Source organism: Coffea arabica, chromosome 7e, assembly GCF_036785885.1.
Source record: "Coffea arabica cultivar ET-39 chromosome 7e, Coffea Arabica ET-39 HiFi, whole genome shotgun sequence".
Classification (NCBI taxonomy): Eukaryota; Viridiplantae; Streptophyta; class Magnoliopsida; order Gentianales; family Rubiaceae; genus Coffea; species Coffea arabica.
The window spans coordinates 18,281,148-18,297,450 of NC_092323.1; the positions used below are offsets into that span (position 1 = coordinate 18,281,148).

The 16,303-nt window shown below is 32.9% G+C and overlaps 1 protein-coding gene across 1 annotated transcript; it reads left to right on the plus strand.

The window, feature by feature from the left end:
- Positions 1-577: 577 nt before the first annotated feature.
- On the plus strand, positions 578-6,099 carry LOC113700488 (uncharacterized). Its single transcript, XM_027220963.2, is given in 4 exon segments — positions 578-2,043; positions 2,046-3,142; positions 3,911-3,991; positions 5,361-6,099. Coding segments are annotated over 2 exon segments (1,944 nt in total). The 5' UTR covers positions 578-872; the 3' UTR covers positions 2,819-3,142; positions 3,911-3,991; positions 5,361-6,099.
- The last annotated feature ends 10,204 nt before the right edge of the window (positions 6,100-16,303 follow it).

Consider the following 16,303-nt stretch of genomic DNA (forward strand, 5'->3'; position numbering starts at 1 on the left):
TATTCAATCTGAGTGTCAATAGTCCTTAGTAGATGATTATTTACTATTTGTTTTTTAGATTAAATGTGTAATTTGTATTTTGGAAGATTATTTAATCTGTTTATTTTCAGAGGTAAAATTCAGGCAATTGCGCTTTTATTGCTTTCTCAATTACCACGACGTCGTCACAGTGTCGGATGTTAAAGCTCAATCAAAAGCCTAGCAATGCCCAAACCCCTTTTTTAATATAATAATAAAAAAAGAGGCTATTTTGTAAAAAGCGGGTGAGATGATATTATTATTAATTATGAACGATGATATTGTTGTTATTATTGCAACACTTGATTAAGTTAAACTTGATAGTAGTTATATTTGAACACAGAAAAGATATATTTTTTAGAGTAATTAAATACTACCCCATTAAGTAAAAATTTTTGAGCCATGTAGCAAATTTTATTTAGGCAAGTTTAGGGATATAATTTAGTCAAACTATTTGACTCGAACTTGCACGTAATTTAATCAAAGGTTCAACTTCGTTGTTGATCAAATATACTTGGTATTGAGTCGGATGTGAATAGGAAAATTCAAATTTTGAAATTCTTCGTTGACCTTCATAGAATAATTATTTAAATATAATTTTGAAATTATTTTTACAAAATTACATTTTGAAATCAATAATGGTTCACACTTTTTTTTTCAACGGCTCAGTTGAAAGGAGGCAGGAGGAAGTAATTATCTGAGCCAAAAGTAGGGCATATTACATTAAAATATCTGAAAAGGAGAAAAGAACTTCCTATAGTTCGACGAATACCTCTGAAAATAATTTTCAACAACCGAGCTTCAGAATTTGCCTCAAAAATCCCAGTAATTAGTTCATTTCAGACCGGAAGACGATGGCGATGATGATGATGAAGACGGTGACGATGCAGAGAAGAGCTTCTTCTGCGGCGATTGTTTCCATTGCTCGGTCTCACGGAGCAGCGGCTTCATTAGGTACTCCTGCTCCTGCAGGTTGTACTACTCTTGCATCATTCCTCTCTGCATTCCCAAACCATAAACCCCATTTGGCTTTTTATTCTGCTATTAGTAGTAAATTTAAGAGTTCTTCTGAAAAAGCTCTGAAATTTCAACCTGAATTAAGGAATGATATTAATAATGTCAACAGTCTTGATGATGCTTTGAGCTTGTTCGAGCGGATGGTCCGGATGAGGCCTCTGCCTTCTGTTATTCAATTCAATCAACTGCTGACTTGTATTGTTAAGATGAAGAATCATTATTCTTCAGTTATTTCCCTTTTTAGAGATATGTCTGCCAAGGGCATTCCTATTGATGATTACACCCTCACTCTTGTGATTAACTGTTACTGCGTTGTGGGCCGAGTGGATTTAGCTTTTTCTACATTGTCTGGCTTCTTCAAACGTGGTTTTGTTCCTAATGTGGTCACCTTTGGCACTTTACTTAAGGGACTCTTTCGAGAACACAAGGTTCCTGAGGCGCAAGAATTGTTCAAAAAGATAATCAAGGAAAAACTTTGTAAACCCAATGAAACTATGTTGGGCATTGTGATAGATGGGCTCTGTAAGGCAGGAAACACTCAAACAGCGATTGAATTCCTCAGAGCAATGGAAAAACGAGGAAGCCCTTGTAAGCCTACTGCAATTATTTACAATACTGTCATTGACAGCTTGTGCAAGGATAAAATGGTTGATGAAGCTCTTGCCCTCTTACAGGAGATGATTGAAAAGGACATTCCCCCGAATGTTGTCACTTACAATTGTTTGATTCATGGTCTGTGCAACTTAAGCAGATGGAAGGATGTTGACAAGCTCTTTGCTGAGATGAAGGTTCATAATATTGTTCCAGATGTTTTTACTTTCAATATAGTGGTGGATGCACTGTGTAAGGAAGGGCATATAGAAGATGCTGAAGAGGTAGTGCACATCATGGTTCAGCAAGGTCAAAATCCCGACCTGGTCACATACAGTTCCTTAATGGATGGGTACTGTTTACAGAGGCGAATAGATGACGCAAGTAGAGTTTTCAATACCATGGTTGCTAGCGGCTTACACCCAATCTCCATGGCTATGGTATTCTGATAAATGCCTATTTCAAGGCCAATAAAGTGGAAGCAGCCATGAATCTCTTTCGAGAGATTCAGCATAAAGGTTTAACACCTGATATTGCTGTTTATACCACTGTCTTACAAGGGTTATTTAGTTCAGGAAGGTATCTTGGTGCACTAGAAATTTTCAATGAGATGCAAGCTTCTGGCATGAAGCCTAATTTTCACACTTACTGCGTGATGTTGGATGGGTTATGCAAGACTGGACATATCGATGAATCATTGCAGTTATTCCATGCAATGGAAACTGATGGAACAAATCTACACATAGAAATGTACAATATCATCCTTGATGGGTTGTGCAAAAGCAAGAGGCTCGATAGTGCTCGAGATCTTTTCAACAATCTCTCCCTTAAAGGATTGGACCCTAATGTCATAACATACAACACCATGATTGCTGGCCTGCTTTCAGAAGGTCTGCTCATCGAGGGTAAAGAGCTCATTGAAAAAATGGAAGAGAAGGGTTGCTTGGCAAATAGTGTTACATACAATGTCATTCTGCAAGGACTCCTTAAGGGAGGTCATTATGATGATGCGATGGTCTATCATGAAGAAATGGTCCATAGAGGATTCTTGCTGGATGCATCTACGTTTTCCATTTTACTTGATTTATCTGCTGCGAATCAGAACAATCCTTCTGTGCTTTTTTTGATGCTGAAGATTGATCCCGATAGCAAGAAGTTCATGGATGGGGGACAAAGAGGACCTTCACATTAGTTGTAACATGTTGGTCGTGCAGTTTTTTGGCCCCTGATGTTTAATTTGCTGGTAGAAATGTTAATAAGGTTCACATTTGATCCTTTTGTCACTTATCATCTTTGTTTAGAGGAGGCCTCTTGGTGATATTTTGTGAAATACCTCAGAGAGCATCGGTCTGGTGGTGAAGCTGCATTCCTTAGGGAAGTTCAATTGTTAGGTGTATCAGTTCACAGACAGTTGGTGCAGTTAATTGGATTTGCACGACTTCTTCTCAAGACTTCTTCTCAAGACTTCTTCTTTATCTTTTCATGGAGAACTTCAATGTGGCATGTCACTTAAGTGGTAAATTGTACAGGCTCTTTTTCTTCATTTTTCATGGGTGTTGGTACTTTAGCTTGCCTTTTAAGTTCAGTTCGGATAATTACTATTTGAATTTGTTGAGTGTAAAGAATTAAACATCATCTGCAATGTAGTTTGTGATATTCAATTTCTAGAAAAGTTTCAAGCTGCACTTCTATAATTTTGAGGAAATTTTTTCATGTAAGAATGATAAAATAGTTACTTTTATTTCAATTGCTAAATGGAGCCAAAAGTTCCACCGGTTCAAAAGTGTACAAACTTTCTAGACCAGTTTCTTGCTTTGGATTCATATTTTGATGTCCATAGTCATGGCCATTGATTTTTTTCACAGCATTTGACTGAACCTGAACTTTTTAAGTATGATCCAGCAAAAAGTATTCTGATTGTTTTTCCCTTTAATTTTTAATGCTGTACTAAGTTATATAGACATTTAGTGGAAGTGTAGCAAAAATATCATTCCCTTGCAATAACTTAGAATACTTTATCCCAGAAATTCTCTGTTTTTTTTTCATATAGTTCTCCTCATCCATAAATCCGCTTGGCTGTTGATTAACAATAGACATGATTATGGGATTCTTCAATATTAATATTTGGTTGTTCCTAAGTTGCAATAGTAACTAAAGAAAGGTTTTTATTGCAATACTGTACTTCTATTAGGTCACCATCAGCAATGGTCAGGGAAAAAAAAGAGAAAGTTTTACTGGCTCATCCTATCAACCAATTTCTTTTTTCTTGTTCTTTTCTTTGTAGGTGGAGCAGGAGAGGGGTGGAATCTGAATTGCAGTGTGATGATTTGATGTCAGCTCAAACTGGATAGAGACAATTAATCAGGTATTAAAATGTAAGGAAATAGTCATCATGAATTTTATACGAGAGAAATCAGTTAAAGTGGTTAAGACTATTTCTTAATCTCTCCTGGGAACAAATTTGATGGCTCTATAATTTTATGTTGTTAAGTAACCTGTGCTTGAAAGTGATGGATTATTTCTATTGGCTGTGGAAGAAGTAAACTGTCTAGTGACTTATAAACAACATTGAGAAGTGATCTTTTGTTGATCTGCCATATAGCTCTTCCATGCAGATTTTATTTGTATGGCTTTGATACTGCATGCACTAATTTGCAATGGGATCATGTGTTGCAAAGAGAATGACGGTAGCATGTTTTTTGGATGCCATTAAGAAGAATAATTCTTCTTGCTCATGTTGACAACTTAACTTTTGTCCTGTGGTGGAGATTTAAATGAGGCCTTGTAGAAATGTTTGTAGAATGAGTTTAAGAAATGCTTTCTGAGTTAGTATTATTCCAAATTCAGCTTAAGTTTAGCTCAGAAAGTATTATTCTTCCATCCTGTGTTCACATGCATGGAGTTAAGCTGTCATTAAATTTGTGATAGTTTAAAAATCAAATTTTCACATCTGAGAGACGATTTAAAAAAAAAAAAAAGAAAAAGAAATAGATATTGAAATGAAACCAGAATGCTCCCACCTCTCAATTTGAATGTCGAACTTCAGCAAAACCAGGGCTAGCCCTTATTTTTTTGCTTTTTGGATCTAACTCATCATGCAATCTTATTCAGGTTGTAAGGTATGATAAGAGGTTAAAATCAAGTTTATTCAATTTCACAGAGAACATAATTTCAATTTTAAGTTATTAATATTTAATCTCTTTCTTTCATGATTGGGATATAGCACTCATGGGGGAAAAGCTATATGGTGCCCTGTTATGATTCAATGTCCATTGATTGCTATCTTACTATTTTCAGATGGATGAGTCTAAACCGTAATCACACCTTTCACAACATCAGTTTGTGAGAATTTTAAGGGCAGGTCTTCAAATCACATTGAAAAAGATACTGTCCTGCAGATGACTTAATTATTTGGAAATGATAAAGGTTCTTTTCTAATAGCTTATAATGGAGGATTTCAAATTTTGTGCAACAATATCCAAATTGTAAGATGGGAAAACTAATCTTATTTCTGAATTCAGAAAAAAAAGTTTGTGATAAAAATTTTCTATACTTGGATTTTTCTAGTAGCATCCATTCTCTGTAGCTAGTTTAGTTTTCTGAAGCATTTCATCACAACATTTTTTCCTACTTTATGCAGTAAATTAATATACTGAAAAAAGATACCCACCATAGAATGGAAATATTGAATCCATATCACGAATACTAATCATTATTTATTATTGTTTGTTAAGGTACTATTAGTCACTGAGGTGGAAATGAGAGATATATGTTGCCTTTGCTAGCTATTATTGGGCATAATTTGCGGTGATAACAATGACCTTTCAGTGATTGTAAAATATCTATTTGTGCCCATGATAGACCACAGACCGGGAGAGAAAGGCCTTGATTGACTTAGTAGAAATGAATTTACTTTCATACAGCACATGTCCTGGAGTACTTGCATGAGCATTGCAATACAAAATTGTACACCAAGATTTGAAGGCTGGCAACATCCATCTGGATGATGACTTTGAAGCTTTCTTCAGTGGGTACAAAACTAACACATTAGGACTCAAGTCTGGGGAACTACGGGACACATTGCCCCTGAATAACTGGAAAGCCTTTGGAGAAGACGGATGTATTCGGATATGGTATGACCCTTGTAGAACTTGTAACCAGTCAGTGTGCAATGGATTTCTGGTTGAAGAGGAGGATGTAATATTGCTAGATAAGGTGAGTTATTCCATTCTTTCTTGAAATTCAGACAGACTCGTACTGCAAATGGCTATAACTCAGGGTTTTATATTACTGATATAGTCTTCTATGCATTAATGAGATGGGTAAATGCCTTGATTAGTGGTGATGGAATATTTTGACTAGCGTAATTCATCTATTTATATAGCTTATTTGTCAAGGTTTTACACTATATTTCTTGTGTCGAAGTGTTATCAATACTCGTGTAATAGCAAACTAATCTTTGTCTTTGGCAGACTTCGTTTCCTTCTTAATTGGTTGGTAGGTCTTGTTTCTGGAGTTACCTGTCTCTAGTTTCAATCCTGAATAGAAGTTTCTCGTAGTGTTTGGGTCTTTATCTTGCACCCAAACACTTGCCGACTTACTGCTTATATCTACTGTGGCTGCTATGATTTGTACAAAAAGAGAGTATACAAGAGAGAACCTCTATGGGCAAGAACTGGGTTGCATTTCAAGGAAACCCCGATCTAGATGAACTTTCGTTTAACATCCCATCCAAAGCCAACTTTAATTTAAAAGAGCTTTATCCTGCCATCTATTGGATTGTGATGCTAGACCAAACCATTTGGGGATTAAATTTGAATTTGGTTGGATGTTGAACCAAGTTCATCTGAATCGAGGCTGGAATGGATGTCCAATGCCTTACCGAAGAACTTGAGCCATCCTATGATTTATCTTCAGTAGCACCACCAATATCACACCACCTCCTCCGCAATTGCCTAAGTTTTCGCTTGATTGGGTTTTCTCAAAAATGCAACTCGATTTTTTATTTTTGCTGTATGCCACGTTGTGTATATTTGATGCAGTAGTTTCTTCCTTTCAGCATTTAGTTCTCCAAAAGGATCACCTTACACAACCTTTGGGATTCACATCATTCGTGGCTGTAGCTCTAGAGTGTATGAAGTATTACACCATTTAGTAGTTTATTTCTTTGCCAATTATGAGTTCTGGGATCATTTTGGTTTTATCTTCTACTTTTGAGGAATAAACATCTTCTACAAGAAAATTGGCACCCCTGGCCACCTAACCAAAAAACCTTGTCGCTCTACCTGTTGGTCAGTACACCCTGGATGTGTTCTGGTTTTGCCTCCTATAAATAACAGGAGAATCATTGAATGTTTAGCATAGCACACTCTTATGAATTGCTTTTGGTACTGCAGCACTACTTTCTAAGTTCTTGTTAAATTGACAAATGCTAAGTGTTGGTATATGATTTGTGTCCTGCAAATATTATGCCGGGCTAGCTCGAAAAAATTCGAAGAATTCTTTTCCACAGAAACTCGTTAAAATTCACACTAGCATAAAGCAACTCTAATGATTATGTCTTAAGGTCATTTAATCTCTCATTTGAATTGATAGGAAGTTTTGTCTGCATTTTGGTCAATTTGTCAGCTATTAGATAGATGACTAGCTAAAACCTATTGTGAATTATAAGATGTGCTAGAAAGAGATCAGAATCCTAAAATTAGAAAAACTGATGAAAGTGTTTGGGTAAAAAAGTTTGTTGAGGGACTCTCCTTGTACCTATTCCTGATGTAGATAGCCTCAGTTGATGCTGTGTGACTCCTTGCTGTGTCAGGCAAATAAATATGTTTAAATCGGTCAATAAGTTGCTCATGGTTGGATTCTGTCCTTGCAAACTCTCTGTTTCCATGTAAGTTTGCATATTTGTGCAGGTGTGAAATTAACGGGGCATGATGTTGAGTATCCATGTACTTGTGATCTATCTCCACATCAAGAAGTTGCTGAGAGAGAGAGAGCTCCAGGATGTCCTTGACAAAATCTTGCCTGCTTTTGATGCCAAAGATGTTGATACAATCTCAAAAGAAAGAGTATTACTTTCTTATAAAAGGACAAAGGCTTAACTATTTATTTAAACTTAATTAGGAAATAACGAGATAAAAAATAGTCGTTCATCATAAAATTTATGCTATTTCAAAATAAGTACTATTCCCTTACACTTGTAGCTTTTCAAAACTCTCTTAGGTTTATAACTTTTAAGAACTAATGAACAAAAGATAAATGTTTTATCAAGGTTTATTGCATATCTGAATTTGTTTGTTTTGGCCAAACACTGTATTTTTGTAAGATATTCTTTCAAAATAACTCTTCCAAAACTACAAATGAACATCCAAAACTACCTAAATTTTCCCAAAAAAAAAACACACACACACCAAAAAAAAATGTTCCAAAATATCCAATCACCCATGCATCAACATCTCTTTCCTTATCAACAACCAACCCCACCTCTCTCCCCTATTTGGACACCTATCTCCTCCCTCCCCATCAATTGCCCTACTAGTCTCCATCACATCTCACTCCTCTTAACCCTCTTCTCTCAATGCATCTCACTCCTCCTAACGCTCTTCTTGGGACCTTTAACCTGCCATCTACCACCTCCTCCTTTCCTACACTTGCCATCACTCTTATTGTCTTTCTCTCTGAATTTCATATGATAGTCAAGCATATTTTGAGAGACATGCTTGATTGAATAGAATTTATAGCAATTTTTTTTTTGGATTTTATCAATTTCATATTTTGTTTACATTAACATCCTCTCAAACTTAAGGTAGTTGCAAGGAAACCAAATTGAGTTTGCACACAAGATCATGGAAACGACTGAGAGATGGTGCTTTTGTGTAGAGATAAGCAATTTGGTCCGATGAACAAATGAAGGATAGACTCAAAATATCACAGACAAGGTATTGCCACACAAAATGACAATTAATCTCGATGTATTTGGGGCACTCATGGAAAGCATCATTATGTGCGATCATAATAAATGGTAATAGGAGAAGAATGCATAACACCCATGTCTTCAAGCAACCAACAAAGCTAGAAGTATCAGTTAGAGCTCAATGTTCAGCTTCAAAACTAGAGCAGACAGTGACTGATTATTTTTTGCTATGCCAAAAAATTAAAGAATCACCAAAAAAAAAAAAAACAAAAACTAATAGTAGAACGATGATTAGTAGGGTTGCAAGCCTAAACAGCATCAAAGTAGGCACGGAGTTCAAAAGATGAATGGGTCAAAAAATGAAGTCCATGAAAATGGGTGCCTTTGACATAGTGAAGAATTCTAAGAATTGCAGCGTGAGCAAAACAAGGAGCACTCATGAATTGACTGACAATATGAACGGCATAAGCAATATCATGTTGGCTAACAGTTAGATAGACGAGACTACCAACTAGACGACCATATTGTGTAGGATCATCCAACAATGTGCCATCATGGGAGAAAGATGAGTATTCGTTTCAATTGGAGTAGATATAATTTTACTATCTATCAAAACAGCAGAGGTCAAGAGATTAGAAACATGTGTTTTCATGGGATAAGCAGCAGCCATTGGTATCCAAAGATAGCTCAAGACCCAAGAAATAATTAAGAAATCCAAAATCCTTCATTTCAAATTTTTGATTCAGAGATTGCTTGAATGGTTAAATCCCTTCCAAATCATCGCTAGTGATAATCATATCATCAACATAGAGAAGTAACAGGATGGTACCAGTTGCCATCATGCGGTGCAGAATAATAAGGAATAGATGCAAAACCCAATTTAACAAGTGTCTAACTAAACTTGGCAAACCAAGCTCAGGGAGCTTGTTTAAATCCATACAAGGCCCGGAGAAGACGATAAAATCTATGAGAAGGATGAGGAAAACCAAAAGGTGGTTTCATATAATTTTATCAGCAAGATCACCATTAAGAAATTGCATTCTTCACATCCAAAAGAGCAACTGGAGCAAAAGTTTTCTCATAATCAATACCATAATATTTTGTTAAAATAACTACATTAAAAAAGGAAAAGAAAACAACAAAAATAAAATAGAAAAAAATACCCAAATAAGGTAACAACACATATTCCAAAATATGCGTCCAATGCATACATTATTACCTTCCTCCTAAAGATCCAAAACATATGCAAATACATACATCATTACCTTCCTCCTCATTCCCCTCTTCGCTATTTATCTTATGTTATAATCACATGTTTCTTGCTATTCTCTCCCTCCCCTTTATGATACTTCGCTAACCTTCTAGTCTTATCTCTATCTCCGTCCATCCCGTTTCCCCCACCCTCACCCCTACACCTATCTCGGCCCATTCCCACAACCTCATGGATGTACCTATATGGCCTCGCTATCATGATAATTTCTATATTTTATCTTACGTTGTCTATATGTATAACATTAATAATGGTTTAACTAATCATTTTTTAATTTTTAGTAAAAAATCTTGAATGTGAAATAATGTTAATAATTGCTTTGATCTTTTGAACTCATTTTTCCATATTTGATACTACATCAAAATCTAAACTAATTACAATTTTTTTTTAAAAAAAACATATAATATGTGAAAAAATTAAGTAAACTAACATAATAAATAACCACTTTACCATAATATATTGATGATAAAACTTCATCATTTTCTCACAAAAAAATATCACGTTATTCAATTCATTCTATAGATATATATTATATTTTGTTTAATTATAAGTGGGGGGATTTACCCCCAACCCCATCTTCTTTATTCTCCCCCCATGAAATCCATCACATTCCTAGCTACTATTCTCCTGTCCCAACTGTTCTCCTCTTATCCAGCAACCCTACGTTTCCCGTCCTTGAAATCCATCACATTCCTCTAACCATGCAAGTCTTACAATCCCTCATCTTTCACTCAATAATTTCATCTCTTCCCTAACTTTGTAAACTTATCTATTCCTTCTCTTGGCATACTTCCTCTATCCTACTGATTGTCTTTCTTCTACCTCTCAATCCTATTTTTCCCAATTCATGACCAATATCATCACCATCTCAAAGTTTTTGCCAACTTCAAGGGCAAAATTCTAATAAGTGGGATCATTTTAAGCTTTCATAAAATATTACATCTTTGAAATTTTCTATAAATATCCATTGAAAAAAATTTGCAAAAATTCCTGAAACATTCCTCAAATGTACCATCGTAATACATTCTTGTTTATTTAAGTTCATCTCGATAGAATTTAGTTACTATATAGCTTTCCTTCGAATATTATATATACACACATATAGCATGCGCATGTGGATATATCAAAAACATACTTTTTATATGTCTAAATTAGTAAATAAAAAAATCAACTTAACACCAATAAAAGCTATAAACAATTGATTTAATGCTGATAGAATAATAAATATCCAATGAGATAAAGAAGTGGATCTAGACCTTGCTATATATAGCAAATTAACTTGTTGAAATAGCCTATCTAATGGGATTTATGAAATTAACATACAAATAATTATAATTCAAAATGGATTCTAAAAAAACAAAAGAACACTAATACTATAGTTTGCAAAACATAAATCACAGTATCTTTTTCATTAACTAACCAAAGAAATATTTGAAACTATAGATGTACTTCATCTCAATTTCGGGTCACTAACCCAATATTTGCTTGCTCCTTAAACGTAATTCAACTAACATGGATATTAGTATTGCAATAGCAAGTTTTTATATCATAAGCCCACTTTTACCTTTTCTTGTTACAAGGGTTAGAATCTCAATGAAACTCAATAAACAAAACAAAAGGGAAAATCCAATGGTTACTTAATAATGCATGATATGGTCTATTAATGATTGATTATGCGTGTACTAAGTTGATGTTATTCTTTATTTCTTTTAGATAATCAAATAAGTTTTCAAGTGTTTTCAAAATAAATATATAAATGAAAAGCAATTAATAACCGGTTCAAATTTAGACCTGACATTTTTCTAACATTTCACATACTAAACACTTCCAGCTTTCATTGTAAATAGTCTAAATTAATGTGCTTTATGTTTATGCTAAAAATTTCTAAATTGCTATTCTCATTTGCTAATCTAACAATTTTATGTGCTGTTTGAATTGAAAATTTAATATAATACAACTTATATTTTTTTCTTGTGACACCTCGTATATTTGAGTCTCCATTTCAAGTTTTTATTTTACTTTTGTGGTGCACTTTGAATTAGAAGAAAAAATAAAAGCATATGCTTTTAAGAATTTAATTACAACTAAAAGGATTAATAAAATTGAATATTAGTTGTTTGGGAAAAAAGATTTTAGATGTATTTTATAATTTTCATTCATTTTGTGAACCAACAAATAAAGATTAGAGCCAAAATTTGAATTGAATCGTTAGAATGAAAATATTTTCTCTTATATGATAGATATTGATATGTCAAAACTCATGAATCAAGAAATGTGATAAGAAAAGTAATGGGCAAAAGGATAAATTCATTAATGTAGTGTAGTTTATTTCCTAAGGATAAATTGTAAGCATTTAGATTATATTATCTATTTTTCATAATATTTGCATGTTGAAGTTACCTTATTGTAATATAGGAATATTCATGTTGCCCTTGTTAGACTCATATCTTTTCCAAGGAATATGAGAGTAGTATATTAATTATATCAGGTAAGATTAGTATTACCATATGATAGGTAGAAACTTTTCAAATTTAAGTGATACAATTGCATATTTAAATTGAAATTAAAATGTTGTAATGTAAAAATTTGGATGTTTCTTTTTAAGATTTGTATCTGTTTCCAATTTTAAGTTGTATATTATAGTTTCTCTGACTATATTAGGGGTGTTTCGCGAATCGAGCTGCTCGCGAACCGATCGCGAGCGGCTCGAATACGAGCTCGTCAATATCGAATTCGAGCTAATTAAGTCGATGTTAAACTCGAGTTCGAGCTCAAAAACATTAAACTCGTTGGCTCAATTATATATATATTTTTTATTTTTTATTTTTTATTTTAATAGTAAAATTACATATATATATCCCTAATATTTTATTATTTGTTAAAAAAATTATTGTTTTATTTATTTTTAAAAATAAATAATTATTATTTATTTTGTAAAAATAAATAATAATAATTATTTTTTTATTTTTTAAACTCGACCTCGAGCTTGAAATATTTTGAGCTCGTCGAGCTCGAGCTCGAGTTTGAGCTTCACAAAATTAACTCGAGCTCGGCTCGTTTGCACCCCTAGGCTATATTAGGTAGGCTCAGTACATTTAAATAGGATTGCTATGTGTTAGTTAAGACTTAAGAACTTTGTAAATCTAATGAACAATTACAGTAATATCTATTCAAATGTTGAAAAGAATTTATTATGAATAAAATAACTCAAAATTAAAAAAAAAATAGATTGAGGAGTTGAAGGCTTAATGGGAGGCTTAGACTTTTTGAAATTTGCATCCGTTTCTAATTTTAAGTGGTATATTATAGTTTTGTATGATTATATTATGTAGGACAAGTGCATTTAAATAGGATGGCCATATGACAGGTCAGAACTTTCCAAATATATATGATACAATTATGATAGTATCTATTCAAATGTTGAAAAAAATTATTATGAATCAAATAATTCAAAATTTTAGAAAAATAAATTGAGTTAAAAGGCTCAATAGAAGGCTCAAGCTAAAAAGTTGTCTTCAAATATATATATATATATATATATATATATACACTATAAATAGCACAGGGTTAAGATTTCAAATCAAAATAGTAAAATTATTGTTGTTGAAAAAAAAGTTATTTAGAAAAAATGCTAAAACTTAAAATGGTTAATTCCACTTTGTACCATTTAACTTTAACCCGATTTCCACTTGTATCCTTCAAGTTCAAAGTGGGACACATAAATCCCAAAACTACAAATCCATTTCACTTAACTACAATATTTGACGGAATGGAGAAAACTAACACAAAAGTTATCACATTCTGTTAACTAATTGTTATACCCAAAATAATCCAAATTTATTGAGGACATAAAAGTAAATTCATGAGACCAAAAAGAATAAAGCCTCTCAATCCTTCACAAAAGATAAGTTTTATTTTTTTTTTCCTTTTTTCTTTTGCCGTTTCTTCTTCTTCATTCTTCTTTTACTTTTTCATTTTCTTCTTCTTCTTCCTTTATCTTCTTCCTCTCAGACTTAAAATCTCGACTCAATCTCTAGTCTCTAATCCTGACAAAATCTAATCTCACATTGAATGATAAATCCATTCAAAAAATTTGGATGTGCCATCTTATCAACTTAATCTCCAATCTTTAAAAGATTACATAAATTTTCTTATCTCTAGGAATTGAAGATATAAGTGGTGTCTTGTCGGAAAGTATAGATTGGGATATTAATGTGAAGGTTGTTTAGTTTTTAATACAATTATTGAAGATTGATTTGCTAGTTTCTCAAGATCCGACTTGAAAAATTGCCACCACTAAGTTCCATGATACGATGAAGGCTCTAGTTCACTCCACAAAGATGAGGCCGATTTGACGAGGCAACAAAAGATACTGGTTCAAATTGGTTGGAATAGCCAATTCCATCAACATTACTAGAATTGGTTAATGAAAAACAAAAAAAATAATTCATGACGCTCCTTTTACATCAATTTCGATAATAGCTGAAAATTTTCTTTTTTTTTCTGCATCTTTAGTATTGCATCACTACTTTAGTTAAGATTTTTTTTAATTGAGAGTTCTTGGTTAGTAGGGCGAATTTCTCGAAATAATGTTAAAACCAAAAAAATCACAAAAGTAGTGCTGCGCAGGATATGTGGATAATATAAGGGTCGATGCAAGTGAAAATATCAGTGCAAAAAAAATCCGACATATTTTTACATTTATTTTCAACTGCTTAAAAATTTTTAAATTAAGATTTTCGGTAGAATTTTTTATTTTAGCCGTAGATGGACCGTTGATTAATATATGTCAAAGGTCGTTATTTGAAGGTGACGAAAACAATTTTTCAAATCCTATTGCGGCACATAAAAATTGCAGTGAAGGATTTTTTAATTTTTTTTAATGCCGCACATGGAAAAAATTTGTGAACCGTTGATCCACTTATCAACGACCCCCATATCAGCACAAATTAAATTTGCGGCGATATGAATAATTTTTTTAATTCCACACAAGTGGAATTTGTGGATCGGTCGACGCATTTGTGGCATTATAAAAATATTTTAATATTCCGTACATGCGAAATTTGTGAACCGTTGATCCACTTGATCAATGGTCCACAAATCGCCACAAATTACATTTGCGAAGATCTGAAATATATTTTTTGTGAAACCGCAAATATCATTTGCGACATTAATTTTCAAACCGTTGATCATGACTTGGTCAACAGTCATAGTTCATAGGTTTTTTTCATTTGCCACAAATTTGATTTGCGACGATAGAAAAATAGTTTTTTTTAATGCAACAGCTCTGGACCGTTGATACAAGAGATCAACGATGCCAGCTTCAATTTAAAAAATTTTCAGTCAAAGTAGCATTGCAAATTCAGTACAATTATTGCATCAAAATAACTTTCTACAATTATTATATCATGCCGACAGTTTTCTATAAAACTGGCCCTTATTCACTCAAGTGAGAACCCCAACTCCAAACTAACATTTCTATTTCTTTCTTGCACAATCTCAAAACCAAATCCCTCCTCATCTTTTTCTCTATCTTCTCAAAGTAGTCATTGTTCTGCAGGAAGATTATCTATCATTATTCTGTGATCAGAAAAGGTGGTGAATCGAGTGGCATTGTCATTTCAGTGATGGCCTAGATTGAAAAAAGTGGTGAATCGAGTAGCATAGTCATTCGAGTGACGAAAAAAGTGGTGGATCAGAAAAAGGATTTTTGAAGAAGTGTAGAATAGTGCTATTTGTCGTTATAAATGTTAGTTTATTTAAAAGTTTTATTAGTAATTATTTTATAATATTTACAATTATTTTAAGCTATACATATTATGCTGCTTTTTGATTATTCAATAGTCCTTAGTAGATGATTATTTACTATTTGTTTTTCAGATTAAATGTGTAATTTGTATTTTGGAAGATTATTTAATCTGTTTATTTTTTAAATAATTATTTACTGTTTGTTTCCTGATAGTTAGTGGTCCTTTGTAGATTGTAATTTTTAGATTAATCTGATAGCCAATAGTCCTAAGTCAGTAGTCAGTAGATGATTAATTTTTTAAAACTAGTAAATAGTGACTAAAAAAATGTAAATAATAAATAGTAAATGGTAAATGGTAAATGATAAACTGTAAATGGTGAATAGTAAATAGCAAATGGTGAATGGTAAATAATAAATGTATGGCAAATGGTAAAATAGTAAATAGTAAATAGTAAAAGTAAAAGTAAAAGTAAAAAGTAAATGGTTAAAATTAAATACTAATAATAAATAGCAAATAGCAAATAATGCAATGTAAATTGAGGCAATAACTGATAATTAATAGTACTTGTACTAATTGGTAAGTAATATTAATAGTAATAGTAAATAGTAAATAATACTAGGGATAATTGCAGAAACCTCCCCTGACTTTTATAGTAATAGCATTGACCTCCCCTGTTAATTTTGAAATAGCACTGACCTCCCCTATCAAAAGTTGGAGGTAATTTAATAGGCAAAAGTGGGTCAA